Source organism: Panthera onca, chromosome Y (genome assembly GCF_046562875.1).
Source record: "Panthera onca isolate mPanOnc1 chromosome Y, mPanOnc1 haplotype 2, whole genome shotgun sequence".
In the NCBI taxonomy this organism is placed as follows: domain Eukaryota; kingdom Metazoa; phylum Chordata; class Mammalia; order Carnivora; family Felidae; genus Panthera; species Panthera onca.
This window is the reverse complement of record NC_138358.1, coordinates 25,904,992-25,922,777: the sequence shown is the minus strand read 5'-3', so window position 1 is coordinate 25,922,777 and position 17,786 is coordinate 25,904,992. Positions and strand designations below refer to the sequence as shown.

The 17,786-nt window shown below is 46.8% G+C and overlaps 1 protein-coding gene across 1 annotated transcript in view; it reads left to right on the top strand.

Moving 5' to 3' along the window:
• LOC145714925 (steryl-sulfatase-like) overlaps nucleotides 1-17,786 on the top strand; it is a 152,210-nt gene that overhangs the window by 100,837 nt on the left and 33,587 nt on the right. The window contains exon 8 of the mRNA XM_081794454.1: nucleotides 13,472-13,609. Within this exon, the coding sequence (XP_081650580.1) occupies nucleotides 13,472-13,609 (138 nt within the window). The remainder of the gene's footprint in view (nucleotides 1-13,471; nucleotides 13,610-17,786) is intronic.

The following is a 17,786-nucleotide window of genomic DNA, read 5'->3' as shown; positions in this document are numbered from 1 at the left end:
GGTGGTGACGGGCCCTTTACTACCTGTTTGTTCCTCCTGCCCAGGGACACAAAGCCTTCAGATCACACAGGGAGGGGCTGTCCGCAAATGCCCCCAAAAGGAGATTCCTGCTCTGCTCCCCGGTATCTTCCCGGGCAGTGAATCAGGAGCAGGGGGCTGATCCCACACAGCATCCTGCCCTTACCTGTGCTCATCCTGAAGGTCCAGGTATGCTCCTGGGATCCCACTCTGCTTTGCCTGGATGGTCTCGAATTACATTTACCCTAGATTAGTTTCACTTCCTTTTTTAATTTTTTTTTTTTTTTTTTAACATTTCATTCATTTTTTGAGAGACACACAGAGTGCAAGCGGAGACAAGGCAGAAAGAGAGGGAGGTACGAAATCTGGAGCAGGTTCCAGGCTCTGAGCTCTCAGCACAGAGCCCAACATGGGGCTCGAACTCACAAACTGTGAGGTCATGCCCTGAGCCAAAGTCAGGCACTTAACTGACTGAGCCACCCTAGATTAGTTTCACTTTCAGACAATCAGGAAAAGGGGTGGGGGGCAGAGACTAGTGTGTGTCCACACTGTTTCCAGCATATTCAACAATCAGTGTTAAAGCTATTATTGATTTTTACACTTAGAACAGGAAAAAAAAATTAGAGATCATTCGAAAACATTTCTACCACATTATTGAATGTATGATTCAACCAAAAGCAAGCAATTCGTGACCCTGGCCCCGTGTTCCAGCTAGTAAGACTGCCCTTGAAAGGCTGTTAGGGACTTAAGCTGTTCTCGGCCATGTAAATTAGGGACGTGGTGTCCAATGTTGGATTCCCGCCCTGGCTCTCCTGCTTTCCTCTGCCCCTTGAGAATGTCCCGTCGCCACACCATTACCACCACCTCCTGCTGTGATGACATTGAAGCTCTGATAATAAGCCTGCACATCTGTACCTTGGGCTACTTTCTCTCTCCGGGTATCCTACATCCATAGTTCTGGGCATCCTGTATCCCTAGTTCCGGGCATCTTGCATCCCTAGTTCCGGGCATCCTGCATCCACAGTAATCCTCATTCAGTACTCCCCGCACGGGACTGCATTACTCCATTTTGCCCATATGGAAACCGAGGCACATGGAAGGGAAGGGGTAGAGGCAGGATTCAGACCCAAGAGCCTGCCTTTATGTCCCAGGCAGTGCTGACTGGGAGAGATGGCCCCATGACATGTGGCTTCTGCATGTTGGGGGCAGCACAGGTGCTGGGGAAGGGGTAGGCTCTGCGGCCAGATTCCTGACATGGCAGCTGCACCCCCTCCCCAGCACCTGCTGGCTGCCAAGCCTGGGAAGGTTACCAGTCTCACTGGGTGTGTATTTCCTCATCTGTAAAATGGGGTTATACCATTGCCTATCTTGCCAGGAGGTGTGGGAGCATGCGTGGGATACAAATGTGTGCTGTTCTTATTATCATGTCAGCACACACACACCTTGCACTGACTCCCTTCTCTCATTGTGTAGAGATGGGAAGCATGTGGCAATAGATGTCCCAGGGCACAGTTGCATGTGTTACGTGGGTTTGATATCTCCCCATGAGAAAATGGAATGAATAGAATCTTTCTGTAGTCTCTGTCCTCTGAGATCACAGGGCCATGTCTGTCTTCCTAGAGTGTGAGAACTGTGTCTCCAGCAAGTCTTGTGGAGAGGGAGTTCAGGATGGCTCAGAGTCGGCTGTTTGGTGACCTCGTGTGTTCTGAGGTACTCACTGGGTTCACCCACTGGAGACGCATCTCTCAATATGGCAGCCAGAGCTCCAGATTGGAGACAGTGATGGCTGAGTGCTCTTCTGCTAACTTAGGCATATAAACCTTTGTGAAGGAAAGCTTCTTTCTGGCAGGACTCTTTACATCACTTTATTTGCTCCCAATCAGTAGAGAAAAAAAAGTGAAGACAGATTATGAAGTAGCATGTTTTATTAAAACGACTCCTTCTCAGTCCAAAATAGATCTTGTCCACTCGGTATTCCAAGATAGCAATGAAGCAAAGAATTTATTTATTTATTTTTTAATTTTTTTTTAACGTTTATTTATTTTTGAGACAGAGAGAGACAGAGCATGAACGGGGGAGGGTCAGAGAGAGAGGGAGACACAGAATCTGAAACAGGCTCCAGGCTCTGAGCTGTCATCACAGAGCCCGACGCGGGGCTCGAACTCACGGACCATGATCATGACCTGAGCCGAAGTCGGACACTCAACCGACTGAGCCACCCAGGCACCCCTGAATCAAAGAATTTAAATGGGAACAGACCTCTGTCATTTCTGGAGTTAACAGACCTCTGTCATTCTGGAGTGCTTGCTGAACTGAACACATGATGTCATGAGGTTGTAAAACAAACAGTGACATTCACCTACAGATTCCCTTTGAGTCAGTCGTGGCAAAATGTAACTTCTGCTCCTGTTCACATTTCTGGTGAGTAGAAAATGGTTATCAAAAGAACACTGTTGTCATAATATTTTTTCATTCTGATATAAGACAGTAGTTGAGAGAGAAGAAATACGACAAAATTACAACATTTTACCTATTTTAACTTTAATCATGGGAAGGTAAAATTGGGCTGTCAGGTACCTTTGTCGTATGGCTGTTTGTTTCCTGCCAAATTTGATCAGTAACAACCATCTTATAAATGCATTTATGCATCTGAATTTGAGCAGGTAAATATGCCGTACTTTACGAAGAAGGAAAGCTGCAGAAAATGAGCTTCTCTGACAATCTCTGAAGCTTCGAGTACCGACTCTGAGAAAAAACATTCGCTTTGTTTGTACAACTTGACATTTTGGTTTCATTTCATGCTCCCTTGCAGCTAAGCAAAGCGGAGGAAGGAAAGTAAAGGGACGTTATGACTTATTTTGAAATGGAGGGAATTACCCTATTTGCAAATAGGGTAGATGCTTCCGTCTTAGAAATGCTTTGTCGTGTTATCCGCGGGGGGCTTTCTGGGAGGGCGTCCCAGCAGGGGGATGCTTCTGTACAAAACACAGCTCTTCTGGAGACTTGCTCTTACGGCACTGGCCACGGAGGGTTGCAGTCTGTTGGATTGGGAGAAGAGAAGGGGAATCCTTGAGCAGAACGCTGTAAACAGACTGAGGACAGCCACAAGCATTGGTGCGTGTGGACAGAATCCAGAGGGGAGAGTATACACTCACATGCATCCGTGTTTGCGTGAGCACACAGACCCCAAACTGCGAGGAACATGGTGTGTATTTCCTTCCACCCCGTCTCACCAAAAGCCAAGGAATCCTGTAGCTAACTGTGGCTCAGACATGACCTCCCTGTGTGCTTTATGGCATGTGCCACACTGGCCGTCCTCAGAATGGCTGTCTCCTGGGGTGGGGTCTTTATTCACCTGGAAGAAAGCTTGCGATCCCTCTGCCGGCCGTAGCTCCACGTTCCTCCCCCCGAAGCACTTCCTGATGAGGACAAGTGCAGTTCACGGCTGCCGGACGGGTCTAGGTGGCACTACAAACAGCAGTCGCCGGTCGGGGCCGGCTCTTCCCAAGCTCACTGTCCGAAATGCCAGTTACCTGCATCTGGTATCCGTTTCTCTTTCTGCTCTGAAAGCCAGCATGGGACAGGTGGCAAGGCTTCCCCTTGTTTTAGGAGGAAGGATGACACCCGGGTCTATGACTGTTAAAGCACTGGAGATGAGCCCCTCTGCAAATCTCCCTGGCCCTCTGTGCCATCTGCACGGCAGGGTCAGACATCTGTGCACTTGGGGAGCCTCCTGGCGTCTGAAAGTGGAACCCCTCCTGCCGCTAGACGTGAGCCCCTCAGACACGTTTATCAGGCTTCGTCGCTCAGTGCTTTTCAAGGAGTAAAGGAATGGAATTGCTAACAGAGAGCCAGTATGAGGACTCACGCGTGGTGAGACACAGGCAAGTTATGGCCACTGGGCACGTGAGAGTACAAGCATTCTTCCCCTGTCCCGTGCAGGTGGCCCTAACGGAGTTATTTCTGTCTGTTCCTCCATGAGTCCGTCTGACCCCTTTGCCCACCAGTTGGGCACACTGCATACTTGCTGTGGTCAGTCCTGGGCTCTGCTCTCAACTGCATTCGTATGTTTAATTTTTTATTGTTATTTATTTATTTATTTAAAGTTTACTTTTCTTTATTTTGAGAGAGAGAGGAAGCAGGGGAGGGGCAGAGAGAGAGAGAGAGAGAGAGAGAGAGAGAGAGAATCCCAAGCAGGCTCCACACTCTCCGTGCATGTGGACCTCCAACTCACGAACTGTGAGATCATGACCTGAGCTGAAATCAAGAGTTGGATGCTTAGCAGACTGAGCCACCTGGACGCCCCTCAACTGCATTCACTTTAAATGCTTTGTTCGTACAGATTAATCCTTATCTTCAACAAAGCATTTTTTTTTCTCCATCTACCTATTCTTGATTTTATATGTATGCTGCAGGCACGCACGTTTGGAAAGCTTAACGTAAATCACAGTATCGGAAAATCCAACGACAGAGCAGCGAGAATAAAGGAGACAGAGACATCGTGTGTGTTTCCCTTTCTGTTTGGTTTCTTTGTGAGTTTCCAGGAAAACTGCACATGTGACAAAGTAGTCCATTTTCTGCAGAAAGGGGTTTTTGCATCTGTAGCCTAGAGGTATAAGGACTGCAGAGCAGGGATGGAGAAGCTTGGAGGGAAGGCACCGGGGCAGGACCGAGGCGCGTCTGATGTTCCAAACAAACATTTCGCTGCAATGTGTAGTTGGAGGTGCATTGTGTTCAAATCAACCCTGGTTCTCCAAATTAATTTAGTTTGTAAATCATGAACCTCCGGGCTTCATAAACTCTGTAGCCATGTTCCTGTTTTTGCAAAGCCCAAAGCTTAATTTCACGTTCATGGGCTTGGACGGATATGATTGTTACCTCGAATTTACATCTCCAATTAAAATGAACCAATTTTAACACCGGCGTATAAATCATTCCCGTCACTAAGATGACACTGTAAGTAATCGAGGAAATCAAGTCCCGATGAATTCCAACAGGATTAATAAAACACATGGTCACGTTTCCACAATGCACATAATGGCAACAGCCACCAGTGCAAGAATGGGAAACGTTTATTGGGCAGCAGCTAGCCTGTAAAACGGCGTGGTGATTGTCCGGTAACTTACTGAAATATTTTGCGTGCATGAATTCCTTTACTCCCCGCGGCTGCTCTAGCAGGTATTTTTATCATCTGTAGTTTACAGGCGGGACGGGGAGGTTCCGAGAGGTGAAGCAGCTTCTGCGGGACTGCCCAGCGACCACACGCCCAGCAGAGCACAAGCGGGTGTCTGTCCTGGCGACTTAAACTCAGACCGTAGACCGGTCTGTCCCCCGCTGGCTGCACACTGTCTACAAGACAAGCCCATGTGGTTTGAGCCACCCAGGTGCTTTCAGCTACTGTGTTCGAAGATTCCACCAAGGCATGTCTTCTCGAGTTTGCCTTGTATACTGTAAACATGTCTGTGTTCCAAGGTAAACTTCAGACACGGAAAATGGTAGAATATGGATGTGGGTACTAGAGGAGTGTTCTCGGGAGTGTTTCCTCCCCCTTCAGTTAACCATGGAATGCATTGAATTTGCTACTTAAATATTTCAAGGCATGGAAACAAAACATGTGTTGGGACCCAGGATATAGGGTTAAAGCAGTGCTCAGATAAGTTTCCACTGAATACCAATGTGTGTATTTGAAAGGTGAGGTCAGAATTAGGAATCAGGAATAGGTATGAATACTTGCTTTTTTTCTTTAATTTGTTTAAAGTTTACTTATTCTGAGAGAGAGAGCAGGGTAGGGGCAAAGAGAGAGGGTGACAGAGAATCCCAAGTATGGTCAACACTGCAAGCATGAAGCCCAGTGTGGGGCTCGAACCCATGAACCATGAGATCATGACCTGAGGTGAAATTATGAGTCGGATGCTTAACCGACCGAGCCGCTCAGGAGCCGGGGAATACCTGTTCCTTTTAAGGCAGGGCCCAATTGAGGCTGGTCAGAAAATCACATGCAACGCTCCCCCTGCAAAGATTTCTTTCATCTGCTTGAATTGGTTGAATTAATGAACCAGATTAAGTGAAGTCATGTATTTAGAGCACGGCACATGGTGCCTTCCATGCATCAAGTTCTCAACAAATACTACCTGCTATTATTATTACTAAGACTTATTATTTCCCAGATGTATAAAACATCTGTGCTTGGAGTGTGCATATGATACCTCCTAATCGATGTGGGTTTCCGTTCGGCTGTGGGCAGGTCCCCCGCGGTGGCTGGCCAACTCCAGGGTAAAGCTCCAGCTTTACGGGGAGATCTCAAGCTCTTAGAAATAGTTCATGGATGAGAAAAGAGTCCATGATGAAAAAGTCAACATGAATTCACTGCATCTTGTGTGTTTTTCTAATGTCGTGATGACTGTTTCCTTTGAGATGGTCCTGTCTGGACCTCACAGTCTGCAGAAGACCCTGACCACCCAGAGCCTGGTAGTACAGATCTCGGGGGAACAGCCAACCTGTCCCTAAGAGCTTGCGATCTCTCCGTAAAGCCAACGCTTCACCCTGTAGTTAGGAAGACACTACAGGGGACCCGCACACAAGCAAACTGAAGGTCACGTGGATTAGAAGCAAAAGCCAAGAGAGGACCTTGGTGGGGTGTTAGCCGACGTGGCCAGGAGGGCTGGAATCTGTGCTGTATGTGCAGGGTGTCCGTGAAAAGACGTACAGTGTTCAATTTTGTACCTTCAGTTTCATGGATGATAAAACCCCATGAAAAAAATAACCTAGTCCTAAAATAAAAGTTGAGTATGGGTGATGTGGTTGAGCATCACAAGTAAGAATTCTGAAAGGTTTCGTTTTGTTGAATGTTGTCCGTTTGCCTCTGGATGCTCTCTGCTTACAGCCCAGGTCACACAGCTCTTTCACGGTTGGCTTCCCATGAGGCGTTGCCAGACAAATCCTAGCTGGTATGTTTCTGGAGCTTTCTGTTGGCTTTGATCCAAGGAATGGCCCCGGGGGATATGGGCAACCTCGGACTCCATGACAAAGCCTGGGTTACCCCCAGGGCAGGTTCAGCCGGTGGCCACTCAGAAGACCAAAGGGTGGCACCAGAATTCCTGAACCTCATTTTCTGCCAGACAGTAAAGTCCAGGCAGTAGAATGGATCGAGGGTGGAAGACCATATGTTCGCTGAGCACAATCCTCTCAAAACTGTTCCCTGCCAGCCTCATCACCTGCTGCTCAGCTCGGCCACCCCCCTGTGATGTGTATGACCCTAGGGAAGCAGTGACCACAGGCACTGGCTTGGGATGGCTTCCTGTGACCCACAGGCATGCCAGCTTTGGGTTTCCTCCCACACACGTGTGTGATTCCCTTGAACAGACACGGACACCATTCCGATTATTTCCAGCAAGTGCAATGCCCTGGAATACACACACACACACACACACACACACACACACACACACACACGTTATTGTTAACCCAAGAAGATAGCTGAGTCGAGCACACACACACACACACACACACATTATTGTTAACCCAAGAAGATAGCTGAGTCGAGCAGCGAAAACACCCCAGATGGTGAGAGCAGGTGCGGGGGATAAATCACACATTACAAGTGTGATGAGGGCAGAGACGGGTTTAATGGAGGAAATCACAACATTATCATAACAACCAGGTACAGCACAAAATAAGGATGCGTTTCCCGGAAACAATAGGAGCTCAGACAGGAACTCACTAAAGCAAGAAGCACCAGCAAAGTGAACAAAGGGTCATCTGTAGAAAAGCAACATTGAAAATTGTAGGCTCTTCTGTTTCTTAACTGCCCTAACAATCCTAATTCTGCATTATTATGTTTCTTTTCCATGTGTAAAAATTAGGTGTTGAAACCGTACCTACATCTCATTATCATTGTTGTTTTGGAAATCTGGAAAATGCCAACCATTTCCTTTTATTGTATGTCAGGGAATATGGCACATTTAGTCGCGTGTCAAACCGTCTGAAAGTACGGTCTTCAGACGGGCACCATTGAGGTCCACAGACATCCCCGCAGATGTACTGAATCAGAATCTTGGTTTTAGCATGGTTCCCAAGGTGATAAATAAGGCCATTAAAATTCGAACAACGCTGATGTGCGATATGCGATAGGTCAAGTTTACCTGCGTTAAGTGGACCTCGCTTCTAGCTGCAGACAGTATATCTATTTGTGCATTGACAGATATGACATGATGCATGGGGTGTTGGGTATGCTTCTCATCCTACATAAGCTAACAAAGAATTGCCTTTCTAGGGCCGGTGACAGCTAGATTTCTGTGTGCCACTCAATAACAGATTCAGGCTCAGGAGAGCCTGAGGACGTAGGTTAAAGCTAGAACAGTGAGTGCCAAGCATTGCACATGCCTGACCCAGACTCCCAGCCACCAAGAGGTGCCACGGTGAGGGACTGCATGGTTGTGACTTCAGCAGGATTATTTGAGTCCCACCCTTAACCTGTTGATCAGATAGAAGACTTACTAAAATAGTTGTAGGGGGATTTTTCTGGTGTTCCCTGGAGTCATGTTGAGTACGTGGAAATTTTCTGCATGTTGTTGCAAGAGCTAAGGTGCATTGAGCAATCGTAGTGTGACCAGTTCTGGGCTGTCGTGTATGAAGTTCTCCTCGTTTGTGCATCCCGGCAACACTTTCCTATTTTACGTTTTCATCTCTGACTTAGAGGCAAAGAACCCCACAGAGCAAGCTGGGAACCCAGGATTCAAAGTGAGTCTGCCGCTCTCAGAAGCCAGAAGGCAGACCCTGAACCCTTAGTTCTATGTGACAGCTTCTCTCTCGTGTACCATCTAGAATGTGGCCCATGCGTTGGTAAGCCTTCTGTCTCCTGAGTGGCATACCACTGCCTAATTTTCAATAGTGCCTTCACACTCATTTGTTGAGTGAATAAATGGAATGAAGGAACTCTCTAGAATTTAGGCTTCCTCTGCAAGCCGCGTTCATACCTGGAGAAAAAGGAAGGAGCCAGACTTTGACGTTTCCGTGTGTTGTCCTTTTGGTTTACAAAAGTCCTATCTGAAGTGCTCATTTTTTGATAAGCTCTCTCTTGTTTGACCCCAGTGAAATAAAAAAGTGATCTTGAAGTGACTTATTTTCTGTATTTGTTTCATTCAGGCAACAATGTGAGAAAGCTTTGGAAATAACACATTTCACTTATAAGCTATCCTTCAGCCCACCATCGGTAATTCAAAACTATCATCCCATATAAATTGGTATCATTATACCTTGAGAACCTTACTGAAAAATAATATTTGTGGACCTCTGACTCGCAGTGTACTGTCTGAAAGCAAGAATAATACACAGGCATTTGTTCTCACGGGAGATTTCCATTCAGAATTTTTAGGAGAGAAATATGTTAGAGCTTTATAGGATCAATCTTATGAAAACTTAAACAGTTAACGGGCTTCAGGCTTTACAAATGAGATTCTGGCGTAGGACCTAAATTGTGTGGGATCCAGAGTGTGTCATTTGGGAAAGAAAGAACTAAAAGGAAATCAGAAATCTGACCATTTCTGCACAGATTCAGGCAAATATTCCGCTGTTTGTACATGCCCGATGGCCTCGGCTAGATGCCTTGTGTTAATCCCAGACCAGCTGTATAGGGAACTTTTGATGAAAAAGATGAAGCCATCAGTCTAGGCAATGAATTAAGAAGAATGGATGGAGACAAGGGAAATATCTGATCACGGTCATTAGGAATACTGGGATTTGGAGTAAGACGGAGTCTGTCTGCTAAGTGCACCTGTAGGCTCATCTGGAGATGAAAAGAGCCTACAGGGAAAACAGGAGCTTTAGCTGGCTTGAGCAGAGAACGGGGTCCCCAGGAGGCTCCAAGGGCTTGGGTACTCTGCCGTTAACACACAGCCCGTGTTCAGTAGGTGCTTTGTAACACATATCGGATATCTGGATGAAGAAGTCTCCGACTCAACACTGCATCTGAAAGGCACTTTTTAAAAAAGTAGTGGGAAGGGGCACCTGGGTGGCTCAGTCGGTTACACATCCGATTCTTCACTTTGGCTCAGGTCATGATCTCACAGTCATGAGTTCAAGCCCTGCGTTGGGCTCTGCTCTGAGCCCAGTGTAGAGCCTGCCTGGGACTCTCTCTCTCCCTCTCCCTCTGTACCCCTCCTGGACTCACGCTCTCTCTCTCTCTCAAAAAAAAGTAGACTGTTTTTGATCACTTTTACAGAAAAATTAGGTTTACAGAAAAATTGAGTAGAAGGTACAGTTTTCATATGTTCCCTTTCTTGTGCACATTGTGTACCTAAGAATATCTTGAATTCTAGGTTTACAGAAAAATTGAGTAGAAGGTGCAGTTTTCATATGTTCCCTTTCTTGTGCACATTGTGTACCTAAGAATATCTTGAATTCGTGTAGTACATTTGTTGTAGTTGACGAGCCAACGTTGAAGCATTGTTACCGACTAGAAGTGATTGTTTTCATTAGGGTTCACTGTTTGAGTCCTACATTCTGTGGATCTGGACTGACGTATGATGACACACATCCACCATTACAGTATCGGACACGATACTTTCACTGCCCTAAAAATCCTCTGTGCTGATTCTTTGTCCCCACCCTGCTCAGGCTATGGCAACTACTGATCTGTTTGCTATCTCCATAGCTTTGGCTTTTCCAGAACATCATGTAGTTGGAGTCCTATATTATGTACCTTTTGAGATTGGGATCTTCCACTTGGAAATATGCATTTTAAATTCATCCATGTCTTTTCATGACTAGATAGCTCATTTCTTTTCTGCATGGACAATAGACCATTGGCTGGATGCACTATACTGGATCCATTCACTTGCGAGAGGACATCTTGGTCATTTCCAAAGTTTGCGCAATTATAAACAAAACTGCTATAAATGTTTATGTGCAGGTTTTGTGTGTGTAGAAGTTATCATAGGCACCACATTTTAAAGAAACGATGCTAAGTTTCTTCTCAATCTGTGAAAGGTTAATCTTATTTGGAAGGTAGATATATGATTGCCTACCCTTTTGCAAAATGCTAATTATAACTCAAGGAAGTAAACCCTTCAATCCTCTGCTAACTGCTTAGTCTGTTTTTACTTACAAATTGTCGTATGAGGGGCAACTGGGTGGCTCAGTTGATTAAGCATCCTATTCTTGATTTCGGCTCAGGTCATGATCTCACAGTTAGTGAGTTTGAGCCCCGTGTTGGGCTCTGTGCTGACAGCGTGGAGCCTGCTTGGGATTCTCTCCCTCCCCCTCTCCCTCTGCCTCTCCCTCTGCCTCTCCCTCTGCCTCTCCCCCTGCCTCTCCCCCTCCCCCTCCCCCTCCCCTCCCCCTCCCCTCCCCTCCCCTCCCCTCCCCCTCCCCCTCCCCCTGCCTCTGCCTCTGCCTCTGCCTCTCCCTCTCCCTCTCCCACTTGTTCTCTATCACTCACTCAAAATAAATAAAAAGAGACTTAAAAGAAATTGTCATAGGAGCCAAAAGGGGCATTTTCCCTTGAAAACATAGTGGAGGTTATATTGTCTTATTCCTTCTCCCTGTTTCAACTCATTAAGTTAATTATGATACAGCTTAAATTAGAGTTGGAGCCAAACCTCCCCACGCACACAGGTGATTTGCCTTGCTGTACCCGATAACACCACAACCCGTGTCTGCCTGATAATGATGTATCATGGGAGACAGATCTGAAATGGCCCTTGTGGATCTTACTCCTTGGTTCTGAGTATGACATTTATGTATATGGTGTGGCTTCTTAGAATGTTTATGATATGAGTTAAAAAATTTGAGAAAGATTGAATATACTGTAGCCCGTAGCATTTACAATCAAATGGGAGACACATGTCTTGTAACAAATGACTTGGGTTTTGCTTTTGGCTCGGAAATCATCTGTGCACCTCCACGGAGAGTTGATGGTGCGATCCTTCCCAACCCTTTCTGAACCACATGGGTGGAGGTGCGGCCCCAAAGTGGGGGGCCCGTCCCCACTGGGGCTTGACCTACGTGCTGGGTACAGTGTGCCCTTACCCAGTTATTACAGCTGCAGGGGATACTTGGTGTCCTTGTAAAATTCTGAAAAGGTTTATTACTCACATAATGAGGGTTTCTGTGGCAAGCAAGGTAGGTCCCGAGCTGGTCCGAAAATAGCTTGAGAGCGATGGGGGAGGAAGCAGGGATTGACTTCGGTGTGCAGGCGGGGCTGGCGTAGCCTGGTTCCCCCATGAGTACGGCAGGGTGCAGCACCCTGGCTCTCTTATTAGCTGGCTGGGCACATGTAGAATGAGGAGCAGTGAGGCTTTAAGAGCTCTTAGCAGTCAAACATCAAAAGTGGGGTCACACCCTAGTACCTCAATGAGAATATAACTGCACGCATTAACTTACTAAATTTAACTGGTAGCATAGCATATGTGGGTCTCTGTGGAGATCACAAAGTGTATTCCTTACTTTCACCGTCATGTTCTTCTGACTTGAGAGCTGGCAACAGCTTCCTCAACAGGCAGCCCATACTTTAGCCCCTTCTGCCTTCAGCCAGCTCCTTTTTTTTTTTTTTTTCCTATGGAAAATTTAGGCATAAATAGAAGCAGACAGAAAAGTGAAGTGAACTTTCACGTGCCCCTGATGCACCTGTAACAACCATGAACTCGTGCCGCATGTTGTTTAATCCGTACCCCATCCTGCCTTCCCTTCTTCCTGCTTGAAAGAAAACAGGTGGCTGTCATATCCTCTCGTCCATGAGTATTTCATGAGACGTCATCATGAGATGTCTTTTTCGCTCCTCTGTGGTTCCCATGGAGTCCATCCGTGTAGCTATGTAAGGTTTGAGACTCTGCCCTTTGGAATCAGATTTCACGCTTACTTTCTGGCTTCTCAACTTCCTAACTCTGTGACCATGACGAGGCCCCACCTGCTCCCATCTGCAAAATGGAACCTACACTGTTTAGTCATTAAGGTTCTGTGTGGTCTAAATAAAATACAGATAGTTCTATATCTGTATGTACTGTATTAGAAGAAGACATTCATCATAAAATATTTGTAGGCATGTTTGTTCGTGTAAGAAGAACATTGATGGTTTGGGGTTTTGCATTGAATTAGGGGAACTGGTAGACTTCTTCTACTCAGGACCATGCCACGTTCCTCTAAGTGGCTCATGCTCTGTGGTCCTGATTCTTCCAGAATACTTTCTCAGGTATCAGTCTGCAGAATCCGTCCACGATGCCTAGAGTTTCAGATGATGCTTTTGGATGACACTTGGTTCAATGACTGTAGCTTCCAAAAACCCTGCCACAGTTAGACTTTCTGATTACGTTGCATCCCCCATTGGGATCGGCGTGGGAAAGCTGTGATGTCCGAGAACATTTCCTTCCCATCTTAAGAGAAGTCGGTGAGAGCAAGTAATCTCCTTTCCTTTTGTAGAGATTGAACTGTGTTAATGTTGGCTATCTCTCCCCTTCAGGGCAGATCTTGAAGGTCCTAGATGAGCTGAAACTGGCTAATAACACCCTCATCTACTTCAGTTCGGACCAAGGAGCACACGTGGAAGAGGTGACCCCTAAAGGAGAAGTTCACGGAGGAAGTAACGGAATCTATAAAGGTGAGGACTCTGTGAGGGTGGGAAGTGCTGATGTGGAGAAGCTGTACCCTCCCCGCTCATGCGCTGGTTGAGTTTTCCTTGATCTCTGAGCTCTGATGCTGTTCCTCTGCCATTTTCCAATATGCGGGACATCGCTGTGTCACTGGCATTGGACAACGACGTGGCCATGTCGCGTTTCTGTGTGGTCTCCATGGGGGTGAAAAGCACGCATTCTGGGTCAAGACATGATGTCGTCTTCACACAAATGCAGCCTCATACCGGATAGCTGGTTAAAACAACAATGCATGTATCAATTACCTGTTGCTGCCAAAACAAAATAACAGAGACTTGTGGCTTAAAACAGCAGTGTTTTTTTTTTATATTTATTGATTTATGGAGAGAGAGAGAGCAGGGGAGGGGCAGAGAGAGCGAGAGACTCCCAGCAGGCTCTGCACTGTCACAACACAGGGCTTGAACAGTGAGATCATGACCTGAGCTGAAATCAAGAGTCAGATACTTAACCGACTGAGCTACCCAGGCGCCCCAGAACAGCCCAGTTTATTAAGTTCTTGTTCTGGAGGTCAGGAGCCTGAAGTGGGTCTCACTGGTCTAAAACCAAGGTGACAGCTGGGCTGTGTCCTCGTGCAAGCTCTGGGGAAGCATTCCTTTCCTTGTCTTTTCAAGCCTCTGGAGGCCACGTGTGTTCTTTGTCTAATGACCTGTTCTTGCATCTTGGAAGTCAACAGTGGTTGCCAGGGGAAGCATGGCTGGGAAGGTGGTAGCCACCCGCTATGCCCGCTCTCTCGTTGTGCTTATGGCTCACCCACTTTAGCGGTCACCCACGTTAGCGCTGGGCCTAAGAAGCAGCACACGGCTTGTCCAGCGACACGAACGAGTGGAGTCATACACATCACAGTGCACCTGGACCGAGGCAGGGCGCTGGACAGAGGGTAACGTGCCGTCTGTCCCAAAGGCAGTGTACCTTATGCTTGGTTTTACATCTTTCCGTGCACGGCTTACAGGCGTCTGAAATTCTGAGCACCTCGGGGCAGGGACCTTTCTTACACGTTTGGTTCCCTGGAATGCAGGGTGGAAAGCATTCCTGTTCCGTGCTGGTCTGGATAACCTGCACGGGGTGTTCATTCCCCTTCCTTGGCTTGCCTTTGTCACCACGCCAGGGCAGAGCATACGCGTGACATTTGATGCGGGTCAGGTGAGCGAACCCAAGTGTTTCATGGGCAGAGGACGAACCCTCCCCAGGCAGCCACTCTTTTCGGCCAGCTTCCTCTGATTATCGTCTTATTTCAGCATAGGCGGCAGTCAAAACCCGTGTTGCAATATATTAAGATGAGGTATGTCTGCCGTGTTTCCACGAGGTTGTGGCCTGTTTGGAGAGAGCGGTTTTTAGTTTATTTTACGGCTGCCATCGTCTCTAAAGATGGAGTTACAGACTGTGTTCCATGCACACGTTAACCCGTTCATTCGTTCTCCCGCGGAAGGTCTGTGAGGTCCGAAAGTGGGTTATTAGCACCTGGGGATGAGACATGAACTGATAGAAGTAATGGGTACAGTCTTACAGTAATGCAGTCATAGAAGCGGCTGCAAAGGAATATGTGATTTAAGAAAGCTACAGAGAGTGGAGACTCCGTTCAGGGAGCGTAGACCAGATGATGGATCCCAGGATGGGGTATGAGCCGGAGGGGGTGGTGGTATTGGCTTGTAGCTTTGAGAGTTGGCTCTTTGAAGATACAAGTGGTGTGGGTGAGGATGGGAGCATCAAGGGTCCTGAATGACGGTCACAAAGCGAGGCTATCATACAGCCCTCACAGCGTGTCGCTAGCTACCTCCTGATTTTCGTTTATAAAAGGGAACCTATCAGATGCGTTATCCATGTTGTCCTGTTTTGCTTGAATGCTGGAAATATCACCAGTGTATTGTGCTCTATCAATATCCCAGCCACTACTCTGTTGCAGAGCATTATCCCTTTGTCAGATTTAGTTGAAATCGGGCTCCCAGTGAAACATTGATAAAAGGCGATGCCCTAAAAGAAAGATGTGGTTTCCTTCGAGCTGTGGGAAATGACCAAAGACTTCTAAATGTCAAAACATCTGGTTTCCTAAAGCTGCAAATTCCAACAGACTCGCTCGCAGAGGAATCACGCTGCTTAAACTCCCTGATCAAGAGAGCGTCTTTTTCTGAGCACTGATGATTTTTACTCTCAATCAAAACCCCTCGGAAAGATCGTTAGTGTATGAGCCCGGTGATTCTGCCGTGTTAGCACTCTAATCTGCTTCCCTAATAAAATCTGTGGGTTAATTTAATAGAATGGCTACAGTTAAACCATCCTTCTCCAGAATTCAACAGGTTATTCCTCGTAATGCTAGGGACATAAGGTCCGTGCTGTTGTCGGCATGAAAAAAATGTAATATTATGGGGGTGAGGGAATAGTGACACCATTAATCTTCTCTCATTCTTTTAAAGATGATGTTTGCAGCATGATTCTCCTGTTTAGACTGACCGATGGGTCATCTATGTCAGTCTGACTCTGGTTTCGGCTCGGGTCACGGTCTCACGGTTTCATGAGATCCAGCCCCACATCGGGTTCTGTGCTGGCAGCACAGAGCCTGCTTGGGATTCTCTCTCTCCCTCTCTTTCTCTGTGCCTCACCCACTTCTCCCCTATCTCTCTCTCAAAATAAATAAAAATGAACACGTTAAAAAAATATATACTGAAAAAAAAAAAGGGCAAGATTAAGTAGGGGTGCCTGGCTGGCTTAGTCAGTAGAGCATGCAACCCTTTTCTTTTTTAAGTTTATTTATTTATTTTGAGAGAGTGAGCAAGGGAGGGGCAGAGAGAGAAGGAGACACAGAATCCCAAGCAAGCTCTGAGCTGTCAGCGCAGAGCCTGCTGCAGGGCTCAATCTCACAAATGCTGAGATCATGACTTGCGCTGAAATCAAGCGTTGGACACTCAACCGACCGACCCACCCAGGAACCCCAGAGCATGTGACTCTTGATGTTGGGGTTGTGAATTTGAGCGTGACGTTGTGCATAGAGCTTACTTAAACAGCAAGATACATAAGTGAACCTCAAAATGCCATAACGTTTACACTAGCCTATGACCACTTAACAAGTGTTAAATGTAAAAATGCCATCAGGATTGGTAGAATATTGAAAAATGTCCACACTGATAATTTGGGACTGGGGAATAGGAATCACTGGTTTAAAGTAACAGGATTTATAATCTCCTTGCAGTCCTGAACTGTGTGTAGGGAGCACAGACCGTGGCTCTCAGTTTGTGTAACTGCATCTTGGGCGGGTGTTGGGTCTGTTTACATCAGACAGATGGAGGGATCTTCAAAAGGCTCTCTTCATTCTACACCCTCACCTGGGTTAGGGCAGCTTACTTGGAGCTCAAGAAATAGTCCCAAAAGTTGTGGCTCTCTTAAGAAAGGATCAGTTGGCCTCAGCCAGCCTCCTTTGATGTCCACATCAATGTTTAGAGCCCTTGGATCAGTCTCGTAGAGATGGTGCAAGCCACCTCATGGAAGCTTCTTCTCACCCTTCAGTGCTGGCTTATAATCCTCCTTTGACCTGCCTCTCAAAGTTGGAAACCTCTGGGGCTGTGTCCTGAATCCCCTCATTTCTTTACCTACACATTCACCAAATATGGTGTCATCTAAGCCCGTGCCCTCAGGTGGCATTTGAGGGCTGGTAACCCTTACTTACGGTGAACCCCAGACTGTTCTATCCAGCTCCCCGCATGATACAGGGTATGGATGTTCATGGGGCACGTCCCCATGAACAGATCCATACTAGAGATCTTAGAGATCCCCAAGACCACATGTCTCACAGGCCAACGATATCACTGATTTGCACTGATTGGCACTGGTCTTCGCTCAGTGACTCAACCCCTAAAGCTGGTTTCGTTGAGTCCCTGCAGCCTCTTTCTTTGATCTGCCCTGTCCCTCATATTCCAACAGTGAGTCCTATACACTTGATCTTCTAAGGACACCTGACATGGATGTACTTCTCTCATGTCCAAGAATGATCTCCTCCTCCAGGCCAGTATCACCTCCAGCTCATCTCCCCAGTGGGTTTCCAGGTGGTCTTTCGATTCGTTGTCTGCAATCCATTCTCCACCCAGGCAGCCGGATGAGCTTCAATAAACATGCACTCAGTGTATTGCATTGAGTTTT